At 41.6% G+C, this 13,783-nt stretch overlaps 2 protein-coding genes across 5 annotated transcripts in view; both read right to left on the bottom strand.

The window, feature by feature from the left end:
* The window catches only part of zgc:85932 (uncharacterized protein LOC405875 homolog), a 20,930-nt gene extending 19,597 nt beyond the window's left edge, over positions 1–1,333 (bottom strand). For all 3 annotated transcript variants that reach the window (XR_002319131.2, XM_020938616.2, XM_055147942.1), the window contains exons 1-2: positions 1,024–1,333; positions 491–560 (exon numbers count right to left, since the gene is read on the bottom strand). Coding sequence is in view for 2 of the 3 variants with exons in the window: in XM_020938616.2 (XP_020794275.1) it covers positions 491–560; positions 1,024–1,305 (352 nt within the window). In the remaining variant the exon portion in view is untranslated. The remainder of the gene's footprint in view (positions 1–490; positions 561–1,023) is intronic.
* Positions 1,334–3,186: 1,853 nt separating this feature from the next.
* On the bottom strand, positions 3,187–13,471 carry eif3k (eukaryotic translation initiation factor 3, subunit K). 2 transcript variants are annotated; one of them, XM_020938614.2, is made up of 8 exons: positions 13,284–13,471; positions 11,584–11,682; positions 10,694–10,814; positions 7,648–7,725; positions 7,497–7,563; positions 7,351–7,428; positions 7,156–7,281; positions 3,187–3,298 (listed from the first exon to the last, which is right to left on the bottom strand). In XM_020938614.2, the coding sequence occupies exons 1-8, from the start codon at positions 13,343–13,345 to the stop codon at positions 3,267–3,269; spliced, it is 663 nt and encodes a 220-aa protein (XP_020794273.1). In that variant the 5' UTR covers positions 13,346–13,471; the 3' UTR covers positions 3,187–3,266. The 2 variants fall into 2 exon arrangements, with proteins under 2 accessions (XP_020794273.1, XP_020794274.1); XM_020938615.2 differs by having other exon boundaries at positions 7,648–7,722.
* Between the last annotated feature and the right edge of the window lie 312 nt (positions 13,472–13,783).

Raw genomic sequence — 13,783 nt, 5'->3', positions numbered from 1 at the left:
TTCAGGTTCCTGTTGTAGGAAAAAATATATCTTATATTATATAATTATATATTTATTCAAAAGATATAATATTTTGTTTTAAATTGTCCGTTGTTATACCAACAGTCCTAATTTTTGATAGTTCTGAAACCTATGGATAGGCCTAGTTCATTCAGTGCCATCAGCAATGTGCAATAGCGTCTCTTTTTGTTGATCTGGTGTGAAGTGCGGATATATTTAAGGTCATTGGTGACATGTGAGATATTTTTATTACTTTTTTTTTTTTTTTTACTTGTACAAATACATTTATATAATTATGTCTTATTTGACACCCATCTCTCTCTATCTTTTTTGCTACTTATTAAGAATTTATTATTACAATTTATATTTTTACTTTGTTTTATAATATATTGTGATGTGTGAGCTACTGTGTCCAAGTAAATTTTGCCTGTGGATCAATAAAGTTTGTTTAAGTCTACGTCTAACTTTGCATTGGCAGCAGTGTACTCACTGAGTTTGCCCTGGCAGATATCCAGGCGGGACGCTCCGTTGACAGTGAACTGAGGAGACGCACAAAGCTCCTGAGCAAGCCAGGGAGGAGAGAGCACATGAGAGAGGCATGAAAGAGGCATTAGACAGAGAGGCATTAAAAACTCAGATATTTCTATAGGCAGACTCGTGTATGCTCGGGGATGCTGGAGTAGAGCAGAGGCGCACGTGCCAACCCGTGGAGGCTTACCACAGTAGTGCCTCCATTTTCCCTCACTGAAACTTCCTGACCAGTCCTCATGTCATTCATCTTTGACTGACACACAAAGGCGATTAAGAAGCGCAGTGGAAATATTGCTGCAGCAAAATTAGATTTTCCCTAGTGATCAAATATATGTATATATAGTAGTATATAGTAGTAAGTAGCAGTTGAACAAGCTTTCTTCACCTACAAACTGTAGGTGAAGAAAGAGGAGCTATGTCAGAATCAGAGGTGATGTTAATTATAATAAGGAAAAAGGCAAGAAGACGAGTTCTGCAGAAGAATGACTTTACTCTCGGTCGCTTCCACATGACTCCGGAGTGCATCTCCAACTCGCCCAGGGGGAAGTGGTGGTCAACAAAGAGGCCGTCCCGCCCCACGGTGTTCGGATCATCCGCCATGTCCATCGGTGACACGGCGCTCAGCAGGTCAGCAAGCCATCTACGGGACTGAGAGCCCAAGAGCTCATCCGAGTCCAGGTCGTCCTCCTGCGGCAGAGAGCAATCTGAGGACAGGCTCACAGACTTCCTCATGACGGCCTTGTCGGTGCTTGGCTCTAAAGCAGAACGGCTCATGGTGAGTTTTCTTCCTGCGCACACTGTACTGAGCAGTGCGCAGAGCAGAGCGCTTAAAACCAGAGCCACTCCTGTTGCCTCAGGTGTCCTCACCTGAGGGCGGCCCTTCACACAGATCCTGTTTACCAGAAATGGCTGCATGCCTATGCTTATCCGGTTCAATGCAGAAGATTATGAATGGTTTAGTTTAAACTGCACAATTATCTCTTATTCCCAAACGTGCGTCAAGAGCAAATCTTTCACTCAGTTAAATTTTCTTATGAAATATCAAACTTAAATCATAAACTTCATAAATCTGCCTCATCTGAGCAAACACATGGGGGACATGTGCCGGGGTTATTTTCAACATGAGGGAACCCAATCACTGGATTGTAGGGGGTGGGATGAGACATTAGATAGGGTCCATGACAACAACTGCTACTATATAATGAAATAATCTCTTCAATCCAGTTTTGTTCACATGATTTTTTTTTTTTAGTTTAGTCTCTTAAATATTGTGTTGTGACTGTATTTCTGTGTATTGATATTAAGTTATACAAATGACCAAATTTAGATCACTTAATAGCCTAAATGCATTTAGGCTTTCAGATTTCATGTTAAAGGTTGTATGGAGGATTTTTTTTGTTTTGTTTTTGTTTCAAGTTGTCAATGATAGCATTATAGAGGTGCAGTAGCCTTGTAATTATGATGACCAAAAAAAAGAGAATAAAAATTCATCAACTCTGGACGTGGTGGGGCCAGCTAAACATTTGCCAATAGATAACGACACTGCCTCGTTATCTGTTAGCTGACAGGCTGTCAATCAATCTCCCTAAGTTTCTAGCGTAACTGACTTGCCTGCGCGCCGCCGGTACGTGGTTTACGTACGCCTGTCACGCAGACGCAAGCCGCACAGACGCTGTTTACTCCACCAACGCAACAGTTCTTAGCGGCTTTTTTTGACCTATATCTTCCTCGCAGTTAGCACAAAGTTTGTTGCAATGGCGACAAGAATCCAGGAGCAGTTAGCCGCAAAAGAAAGTCCGTTTTTGAGGTCGCTGAAAGAAGAAGACAAGGGGAAAAGCAGCGAAGCCAAACTAAGGTGATTCTTGTAGATTCATTCCAGCGATGGCGCAACTGAAGCAGACGCATTGGTCGCCAAATTACTCCTGGACAGGTCACTTCTGCTTATTATGAAAACGTACTTTATTTCCAAGAGCTAGACAAACGTTTTTCAGGACACGAAAGCGATATCCTATGTCTGAAAACGTAATTTTCAAGGCAAAGAAAGAGTCCGCTTGCTGCTGCGTGTTGTAGCTAGTTCATTCGCACGGAATCTCCGCGCAACCTTCTCTGCTCCCCTTTCCTACTCCTGTCCCCGCTGCCCGTTCCGCTCTTCCCCCTGCTCCTCAGTTCTCCGGGCACGGAATCTCCGCGCACCGCTCCCCTCTCCTCTCTCCTCTCTCCTCTCCCTGCTCCGCTCTTCTCCCTGCTCCTCACTTCTCGTCCGTGAACGAAATGTCCGCGCACCCGCTCCCCCCGCTCCTCACTTCTCCACCTTGCCTAACCAACACTGTAGTTAGTTGTTTACAAGTCATGTGCAGCACCGGCTGTAAACAAACCTGTTTCTGGCGTAAAGAGGAGGCGGGAGAAGGCGTTTCTACGTAGGGAGCTGTAGGGGAGGGGGGGTGGTTTCACGCATGCGCAACATTTGAAAAAGGACAAACAGTCGCTGGATTTCTCGTTCCTTGGAAAATCCTCTATACAACCTTTAAGAGATCTCGTCCCCTCCCCACTGAAATGCATAAACTTGAATAATGTTGTGACACAGCCAACAATCTTCACTCCTTTTCAAACAAAAGAAATATGCTGCCACAAAGCTGCCACATACACAAGAGACAATGCAGTCAGACAGAGATGTTTATTCAAAAAACACAAGATGAAAACGTGATGATCCAGCGTAGTCTGTGCAGGCATCAGTATCACTGGGAGGTCGCCATAATACTGGATACACCTGCAACATGCAGTCATCATTAGTGCCCTGAAATCATCTTCAAGGATTGTTGTTTGATTGTATTGTTTTATGAGTTGGTGTTCTTAACAGTTGTCCTTAAAAATCTCAAAAGTGAGAGGGGACAAATATTTCTGTTTATTTTCCCCATAGACTTATAGAAAGAGAGCCAGCTCAACAGCCAATCATGTTGCAGTAAGAGTTTGTGGTGCAATTATTATGCCAGACTGTCGATAGAATAATTTTAGAAGTTAAACCAACCTTGCATTTGAAGGATTTATGTTTGAGCAGCAGTGAGTTTTACTTCCTGATCGAAAGCTTGGTAACAGCGGACTGATATCACCAAGCACCAGTTTTGTACCTGAACGCGTACATATTTTGGGCGAATGTGAACTGAACGTATTGTATTACAGTCTGACAAACAAACTGAAAGCGTTCATTCTGGTGTCAGTGAACGGCATGTGCTTTTATTTAACATTGTTCAATAGGGTACCAGAGTTCTTTAGTGTTCCAGGCGAAAATCCAGCTAAACACACTGTTAAGAGTCCTCACTATTTAGAGGAAAAACATTCAATCTGGCAACAGCTACCACTGTCGCATTGCCACATGCGTCATCGAAACAAGACAAAACACTGGCTCTCTTTTGCGCCTGTCTCCTGCAGATAGAGCTGCTGTCCTGTCTGGTACAAGGACCCGTTTCATTTCATCATATGAAACAATCCACTTTTGGAGACAGAACCAGTGGGACAGTGGATAGAGGAAACACTGTGCTTCCGTCCTCTGGAGAAGGTAAGAGGCTTGCTTTCGTTAGTTTGGGGCAAATCTGAGGGTGCAACAGCGCTGCTTGTTCTGCTGTTTGCTGTAGGAACGGCTGTTTGTGTTGTGACTGTAGCCTCTTATTGAAGGTTTGCTGACGTTGTTGTTGTGAGTGGTGGATCAGGTTGTGCTGCTGCGTAAAGTTTGCGCTTGGCTGTGTGTTGTGCTCTGATATAGTTCATCCAATAGTGGCCAAAATGACTGTGTTTCTGGCATTCATTACGATATTACACAGCCTATATATAATACATATATTCATAATATATATTTATGATTTTGGCCTACAACATATTGAAAAAAAAAACTACTGAACTAGTTCATTTTTGAAACTATGAACAAACTCTTAACTATAAACAATGATGAACTAAGAACAAACTAGTTTATTTTGACATTTGTGAACTGAACTTTGAAATAGTTCATGTAGAAAATTAACTTTTCCAACACTGCCTAGCACCGATCTTACCGGCAAAGTAAAATTCTACTGCTGCTGAGAAAATAGTCCCTCAACATGTGACAATTCATGTGATGCAAGGATAGTTTTATTTCAAACATTATTCTATCAACACAGACATTCACATCGATAGTGGGTTGTGATTATAGATTTGCTTCGGGTGCTCTGTGGAGTGAGTAAGACTTTTTTTAATGGCAGGATAACTACGGCCGACATGCACTAGCCTAGCACCGCTGACCGCTCCAAATACAAGGACTGGATAGAATATTTAAAAAGTGTCTCCACACATCTCAAACACTGTGGCTCACTAGGAAATGAGGTCCTATGTCCAAAATTCCAGACTGTCCCTTTAATGTTTATTTAGACATACAATAAGCCAAGAAAACCGCACTACACTTAACCACTCTGCTCCCATTTTTTGGACTCACACCCAGAGTTTGGGAAGCCCTTCTTTAATCCCACTTCCACTGGCACTTTACAGAAAACTGCTTCAAAGTGAAGAAAGTGGGTAGGATTTTTGGCCCACGCCACTAACAACGTTAGAGGCGAGGGGTATTGTTCTTCGCTGGTTTCTTACGTTTGTTTATTATTATTTTTCCTTGCAAACGATCGCGATTTTGACCCCCTGAACATCGACGAAAAGTCCCCAAACCGGGTATCAGATCGACCGGTCCGGTGAAAAATTTGATAAAATGGGCATCGTGACAATGCCCAAAGCCCCCCCACTCAACAGCGCCCCCTTGAAATGTCAAATTTTGAAAATGAATTGGAGGCTCAGACATATATTTTGGCGTAGGCTCACGAAATTCGGGGCAGTGATAGAACTCAAGGAGAAACAAAAAAGTCAATCATTGTGCACCCCTATGACCAACAGGAAGTCAGCCATATTGGATCAAAAATTCGCCGCCGTTTTGACTTGGGTGTCTACAAAAAGATTCAAGTCCCCAGGGTTTGGTCCAAATGAGCTCAAATTTCACATGTCACATCTAGAGACATAAACTCACAAAAATCATAAATTTTTTTATTGATACTCCTTACGGTTCGCCCGTAGCACGCCGCCGAAAAATGCTTTCATTTCCAGTTTTTTCGGTGACCTGTCACGGCCACAGGCATTGTCCTAGACAACTCAAATTCACAACACAATGGCGTGATCCAGGTCTGAATGCAATGAAATATGAAATTTAATAAAAGTGAACTCTATAGCGCCCCCTAGCATAGACGTGAAATGTCAACATTATCGGATTAGTACCAAATTCGGGGATTAAATTCTATGCATGATGACAAGCAAAAAAGTTTATTATGGACATGATGCATTTTCCACCATTGGCCAGCAGGGGCGCAAAGACTCCACCAAAAAATAGTTAAAAAATTATTACACCCACAGGCTTAGTCCGATCGTGCTGAAATTTAAATCATTAATGCCTGATCACGGCCTGAATATAATAAACTATAAAACATATGAAAAGTGAGCTCTATAGCGCCCCCTAGCATATACATGAAACATCAACATTATCGGATTAGTACCAAATTCGGAGATTAAATTCTATGCATGATGACAAGCAAAAAAGTCTATTACGGACATGATACATTTTTCACGGTTGGCCAGTAGGGGCGCAAAAATAGTAAACAACTTTATTACAGAAACAGGTTTTGTCCGAACGTGCTGAAATTTTAATCACTAAGGCATGATCACGGCCTGAATATAATACACTATAAAGTATATGAAAAGTGAACTCTATAGCGCCCCCTAGCATACACATGACCCATCAACATTATTGGATTTGTACCACATTCGGGAATTAAATTCTATGCATGATTACAAGTCAGAAATTCTATTATGGTCATGGTGCATTTTCTACTGTTGGCCAGCAGGGGCGCAATGACTCCTTAAAATATTTAAAGGTGCATTATGTAATGTGTCTAATGGACGAGCTGTCGACCTGGGCGGCTGTCGGGAAGAAAGAGTGGCGTGTTGGGGAGGTCGCGAGTCCCCGGCGGTTGCCTGGGGAGCGACTGCGCGCCCCTGCCACCATCGCCGCGCGCGGCTTTAATTAAACTTGTTTTTTCAAATTCCTAACTGGAGTTACATTCTCTTATTGGTTTTACAGTGGTATTCAGCCTCTACACATTTACCAAGTCAAACGCGCATCATGACACACACAGATTTATTTGCAATTTTATTAGGCAAACTTCAGCCCACATATCACAGTACGCCTGTTATGCTGACACGGTAGCATATAGATTAGTTTTTGCTTCACATTTCGTCTTGCTCTTCTTATCAGCGCGACTTAGTAGATGTGCACTATGTGGGGAGGAGGTAGGATATTTTAAAAATGCTGGTACACGAGTGGACACAATGTTGTGGACAAGCTGCACACTGGGGGCATGTGTTTGTGATAGACTGCAAAGTACCCACTGACACCAGACGAGCACACAGGCTGCAGTGATATGCTAGCCCGCTCCCGCACACCGGTATAAGTTTATTGCTGACAGTAGAGGCTGTCAAGCATCAGCGTTTTTTTTTTTCCATATCGCCCGGCTCTACCCTAAAGGGTGACTGAAAGAATCAGGTGCAGGTCATAAGGACACTCACTTTCAAAGTCGATCTTCTCCACAATGTTCTTAGGTTTGACGCTCTCCTCTTGGTTGAAGATGAACACCTGTCCATCTTCGTCCTCTGTCCAACCATACTTGTTCATCCAAGCCTTCACCTGTGTGTCTGAACACCGCAGGATTATTAGGAATCTTCAGAGGGCACTTGACAGTTTTGTACAGAGGCCAGTCTCACCTAGCGGATCCCCCAGCATCTCTGCCAAAAGGCGCCGATCGATGGTCTGGTACGTGATGCCCACTACGTGGCAGATGACTGCACAGAGAAGTATGGGGGTTAAAGGGACATGTGGTCTCCTCGAGCTGCACAGTGCACATACTCACATTTACGAACAGAGTCCTCAAAGCCAGCAATGCCATCAATCAGCTCTCTGTTCTCCTCCAGACTTGTCTGCACACACAAAGCCTGGGTCAAACTCACACAATACTGCACACAATGCTCCACACAACACAGCACGCAACAACAATGCCTTACCCAGAAGCTCTGAAAGTGGCAAGTCTCCAACAGGTTCCCCAGGTACAGGATCTGTCTGATGGGCCGCTCCTCCTGCTGCGACACTGTAGTCAAGGAAATGCATCCCCACTCCACAAGCCAAACATTAATACAAAAAATCACATTACATACAAACTATATTACAAGATATTAGTCTTGTCTGTACATAGACCATGACACGGACTCAGTAGTTTCTGTTAGGGAGGCAGCTCTAACGACTGCATCAAGCAACAAATACCCATATGTAAACCCACTTTAAGTTAGACAATCTAAAATGAGTTTTGTGAGTGTTCTAGCATCATTTATTGACACTATAAACTACTGTTTGACCTGACAGTACAGTACTAACAGAACGGTAACTGTCCACAGCACTAAGAAAAAGAGCATGCAAGTCCAAGTGTTCTCTCAAAGACTCTCAAGAGAGTTACTATGGGATTAACTTTTCCAACAGGTTTGACTACTCATCACTAGGGCCCGACTGATATGGATTTTGTTGTGGCCGATATGATACCGATTAAATGGGAGTTGGAGCTGCTGATATAATCGCCGATATATTTAGTGATGTAAAAATTCACTGTAAATCTTGAAATGTTTAAAAAACTTAGGTTTGGCTCTAGTGGATTTTAAATTTGGTTTATTTATGCAACATTTATTGTTATTTTGCCTCTTCACGTCATATTTACAGACTAGGTCGGCCTAATGGCATTTGTGCATCACATTCTAGCAGCTAGTGATGGGTATTTCAGTTCTTGTTAGAGAACCGGCTTTTTTGGCTCGGCTCACTAAAAGCAGCTGGCTCTTTCAGCTCCCAAGCGGCTCTTCAGGTTGTTTTGTTGCAAGGAGGACTAAAGCAGGACTAAAGCAGGACTAAAGCAGGACTAAAGCAGGACTAAAGCAGTCTAAACCAGATCTAAACCATGTGTAAAACAGGACTAAACCAGAACTGAACCAGGACTGAGTGTCGGGACTCTGTCTCCATCTCTCTCCGTCTCGCGAGCCCAAGATTAGTCCAGGTTTATTTATTTTATGCTGAACTACAACCAAATATGCACGTTTTTTCTCTCCTATACACACGCAGATTTCTAAAAGTTTCATTTTCAGTCGCTGCCGCTGTCAAACTCCCACGGGTCTGCACGCAACGTGAAGAGAAAAACAGTGAGAGAAAGAGAAAACACGGCTTCCAATAAGGAGCAGGCTCCCTTTGTTTGCTTCAAAGAGCCGCTTCGTTCGCGACCGACCCATCACTACTAGCTAGTAAAGAAACTACCTCTATTAGCAGTTAGCCATAAATGCTGCGCACCTCGGTAATTAATTATATGTGTAAATCTCATCATTCACACGTCTATTCACAGCTCATTTACATATCAGTGCAGGTCCAGTAACAAATATACGGACAATGTAGTCACTTTACAACAGGCCAATAGAAAACAGTCTGTTTATGTGTGGGAGCTACAGCAGCTAATCGCTAACCAATAACAAAAAAAAACAAAACTAGCTTCAAAGTCGACAGATTTCCAACACTCACCGCTCACACAGGCTCCTCCTCACATCACAAGTCTGCACTAATTTTTTTGTGATCAAATTTTTATTCAAGTGTTATTTATTGCAGTTATACATAATCTATTTAGCATAGCATTTTTCTCCCTTATTATATGTTTAGCTGTTAATACCCCCTCTTTGAACATTTGAGCTCTTTGACTAATCCCCAATTTACACCAAAGCTGTAACAGAGCGTAAGTGCTGCAGCACAGCATACGCGCAGCTAGGGTGACCAGATGTCTTGAAAAATTTGCTACACTCCCAAAATCTAAGCTCTTGTCCTGAAAATTACACTCATACTGAGTAGTTATTTTCTGATAAACATTGAAAAGTGTTTGTAGAGAGGTCGACTGCCGTCAGCGGTCAGGGGCCTAAGTGACTGTGTACAGTCCCGGTTACAATCTAGCATCTATTTTGTTTATTTTTTGATGTTCTACAATTAGGCGCACTGAAAATTTTCATTCATTCGACATGGCTGGTGTACCAGACCCCCAACACACTGCTGAAAAGCAAAAAGTGTCAATGCAAGTACCGGGAGGAGTGGGTCGGGAGGAGTGGGTGGGGAAGTACCTGTGGAGTGCCAAAGCCCTAAGGAATGAAATGACTCAATTCTGTAAAGTTTGTAGAAAAGAGTTTGGCGTTTCTCATGGAGGGGAAGCAGATGTTAAGACTATGCTAGACATGCTAGCAGCAAATGACACTGTACAAACAGCAGTGCAGACCGACACATTGGTCTCGTCCACCTTTTAGAAACAGGATTCTATGTACGATAAAATTACTGCTGCTGAGCTGACCTCCATGTTCCACTGTGTGACCCACTAGCAATCATATTGATCATTATGTTTGTGACAGGTTTTGGGGAAAAAACACTGTCCTGAATTTCAGCCAGTCTCATCTGGTCATGTTACGTGCAGCATGTGTGCAGGTATTGCTTTCCATTTTAACCAGTCGGACAATTGACACCAGCAGTGTAATACGCACGTCCAACGGCCGTCATTATGCTACGCGCCTCTCAAATTAGATTGGAGTTCAAATTTTTCAATGTCAACGGAGTGTCTCCAGGCTTTTTGGCAGAAAAAATAAGCACATGGTGCCAATATAAATGACAGCATTCATCTGGAATCAAACAGCCAATCTGTAGGTCAGTGGATCTGAGAGCTCAACCAATGATGTTAATGTCAAGAGCAGGATTCAACCTGCCAACCTTTGGATCAGTGGACACTCACCCTCCCATTTAGAAGTGTACAGCTATCCTAATCAGATTTGCACAAGAAATAACAAGGCCAACTGTTTAAGTAATTACTGAAGTATCATTAAATAAACAAGAAAAAGGTTTAGCTTTTGATAAGGCTCACAAAAAAACAATCTGGCAGGTTAGCTCTATTAAACGCTGTTAAGGAGCGCACTCTGGAAATGTATCATTGGTAAAATAATAAAGTAACACTACTGCACAGCTTAACAGTGAGAGAGCGGAGCACCAGAAGGATACGTGTGTCTGGTCGATCATGCACTTGCACAGGGTGAAGTCTGTGTGGGGCAGGTTGGTCAGAGCTTTCAACAGGATCTGTGATGTCACTTGGGTCTGGAAGTAGGCAGGGTTAAACTGGTACCTGCATGCACATGTTTAGTGTCTAATTACTCAATTGCACTTCAAACATGTACAAACACAATTCATTATTTGGTAAACAAAAGCACTCCGTTTATATGTAGTATTACTGAAAGAAACAATAGAGATTCCTCATTCTATTATAAAAGGACAAAAACATGTTTCTTCTTTTATACTGTAGGACTCTTGCCTGGCTAGCCGGAGCCACGTGCTTTGACAAATCCTTACAAAGACAGAAGGATCAACGCAAATTAGGACAGAAAATTTTCACCCTCTATTGTCCGGTTCCAGACACTTCTGGATTCAAACAGAATGTAGAAGGGATTGGCTGGTCAGGCAAGTAGAACTCACAGAAAATGGTTAGACATCGCCAAAAGAGCATTTGTATAAGGGTGTCAAGTCATACAGTTAATTGATAATAGTTATTCAGGGCACAAAAAGAATAAATAAATATAATATAATAATATTTTAGACAATTTTATGGTGCTATTGATGTGAAATGTTCACCAGGTATTGACACAACCCAAACCCACACACACAGCAATAAAATGGAAAAAAAAAATTGGCATATGTATAGAAAATTTAAAATTCTTGGAAAAATGGTATGTTAAACCTAATCATAATCAAGGGTGAGTAGCAGAGAGTAGTAAAGAGGCCATCCATGAGTCTATCATGTGCATTCATAATCCAGGTTTGTTCGCATCAAGTGCACACACACACACTTGTCTTGTGTGTATATGTGTACATGTGTATATACAAAAGGGCAGACATACAGTTTAAGAACAGCCAGGTTGGCTTCCAGGTCATAGGCATTCTCTCGGGCCTGCGTATCCACATAACGCTCCAGGGTCGCTAGATTTTCTGGGTTGTACCTAAAGATGACACACAGATTTACATTTGAATATTTATATTTTACCCATGGTTGCAAGATTACTGAAAATGTGTACTCAAGCAAAAGTACAGTCATACTAATAGTTACAGTGCAAGTACTGCTACCAAAAGAGGACAAATTAAAAAGTAGGTCTGTACATGTACGTCTAATTTGATATTTGCTCTATTTGATCTTTACATTTTTAATGTTCATTAATATGTATTGTCCCTTTACAAATAAATAAAATAAGAAATAAGATCTGACCATAAAGAACTGATTTAGCTGGGACTAAAACACACTGTTAAACAAGTGTCTCTCAAATTAACAGTTTTTCAGTTAGTGACTCTCATCAAGAGAATCAAGAGACTAGCTGTACAGAACAGATCAGCTCACATGTTGTAGCTCCAGCTAAATCAGTTATTTATGGTCAGATTGTGTTAAAGATCATATCAGAGTCTAACTTGAGTAACAAAGCTTCAGACAGAACAGTGCCTACTGTTAGCATATCTATTTCAAATATTCATGTCCATATGAAAAAATACAGTAAATTCATCGCTCCTTCACTCATTGAGGACAGCAGCAGATTCAAATGTCAGATGTATTTCGTATCTGTCCTGTGACTGCAGAAGGTGTTGTTGTGGGATGATTCACTTACAAATGTAAAATACAAAACACTTTTCATTTACTACTAACCCACAGTGAGGAAGTTAACCAGTGACAAAAGCTTTAAGATGACAGTATTTGATTTGAACACATGTGTTTCTTGCATCCCTCTTTCAGACATGAGTTAGTTTGTCTCATTTTTGACAAAGGTAGCATATCACCTCCAGGGAATGTTGATATATCAGCTGCAAAGTATAAACACAGATCTGGATCTCAATTCACAAAAATGATCTTAGCTATTCAATATTTGTATTATAAGTATTTGCATATATTGCACTATTACCTGATCTACATATGTTATAATGTAGTTTCCCCGTCACAAACAGACCTGGAGTTGTGTGTTTTTTTTTTCCAGCCACATGTTTAAATCAGAAACCCTGCATATTTAAGCTGTGTTCTTGTCTCAAAAGTGAAAAACTCGGGTCCTCCTTGGATAAATTTTACCCTGGAATTGCCAATCTCTTCTGATCTAAAAGTAAAAGGAGCCATTAAGTTGAAAACTAATGCTTAATGACATCACAAGTTGGAACAGAGCATTTTGAGCTTTGGAGATGTAGACAGGGTTACTCAAACATGAGTGAATGAAAAAAACACAACTCCAGATATGTTTTTGTGAAAAGGTAACAACACATAACATAGCTTAAAGCTCATAAGAGTAAATTTTGTGCAATACAGGACCTTTAATTTGACAAAAGGGAGAATTACAAAGAACAATAAACCAAGACACAGCAGCTTTAGGACATTTAACAGCATGAGACTATTTTGAACAGTCTTACTCTACGAAGTTGTCGACATTGGATGACGGTAGCACAGAGGCACAATTTGTAACTTTTATGGATAATTTATGCAGATCGTGCGCCCCACAGACACATTAGCCGCGTGTTAGCCTAGCTTTAGCATAACATTAGCCTAGCACCAGTGCAAACGGCAGAGGATCACCTGTCGATGCCTCGGAGCAGTCTCCCCACATTTGCTCTCATTTGCTCAAAAGACGACGCCATTCGATTAGTGTTTTTTTTTCTTTTTTGATGTCCGCAAATGTACCGATTAGCGCCACACGTGTGCTAAGAGCATCAGGAGCCGAGCGGATAGAGCTGATGGGCAGCCCAGAAAAGAGAGGAAGACCGGGGGAGGACAAATAGTGACGGACCAGCGCAGACAAGTGGTACTGCCCTCTACGGTCCGCGTTCAGAGCAACACGTCCTTTTTTTTTTTTTTTTTTTTTGATAAGTCGATATGTTGAAATACACACAGTCACATAGATAACACTTACGGTACGGGGGTGGTTAAATCAAATTCAAAAAATGTAACAAAGTGTAGAGGAGTACTTACAGAGGAGAGGAGTACTCTTGTAGACACTGTATATTTTAATAGCTTTTTTAAAAATTTTGACCTGTTTTATTGTTTGAAAATATTGTTGTCCTGCGCGCATAGTTTTC

Source organism: Boleophthalmus pectinirostris, unplaced genomic scaffold (assembly GCF_026225935.1).
Source record: "Boleophthalmus pectinirostris isolate CB_2022bp ecotype Guang Dong unplaced genomic scaffold, ASM2622593v1 HiC_scaffold_9, whole genome shotgun sequence".
NCBI lineage: Eukaryota > Metazoa > Chordata > Actinopteri > Gobiiformes > Gobiidae > Boleophthalmus > Boleophthalmus pectinirostris.
This window is presented reverse-complemented; position numbering and strand designations above follow the sequence as displayed.

What these genes read in the sequence shown, in the direction of transcription:
- eif3k (XM_020938614.2), bottom strand. Translation starts at nt 13,345, where the DNA reads ATGGCGTCGTCTTTTGAGCAAATGAGAGCAAATGTGGGGAGACTGCTC. An exon ending in CTGCTCCGAGGCATCGACAG is followed by an intron (nt 11,683 to 13,283) that starts GTGATCCTCTGC and finishes TGTCATCTTTAG; the next exon opens with GTACAACCCAGAAAATCTAG. An exon ending in GGAGAAGATCGACTTTGAAA is followed by an intron (nt 3,299 to 7,155) that starts GTGAGTGTCCTT and finishes TGCATGTTGCAG; the next exon opens with GTGTATCCAGTATTATGGCG.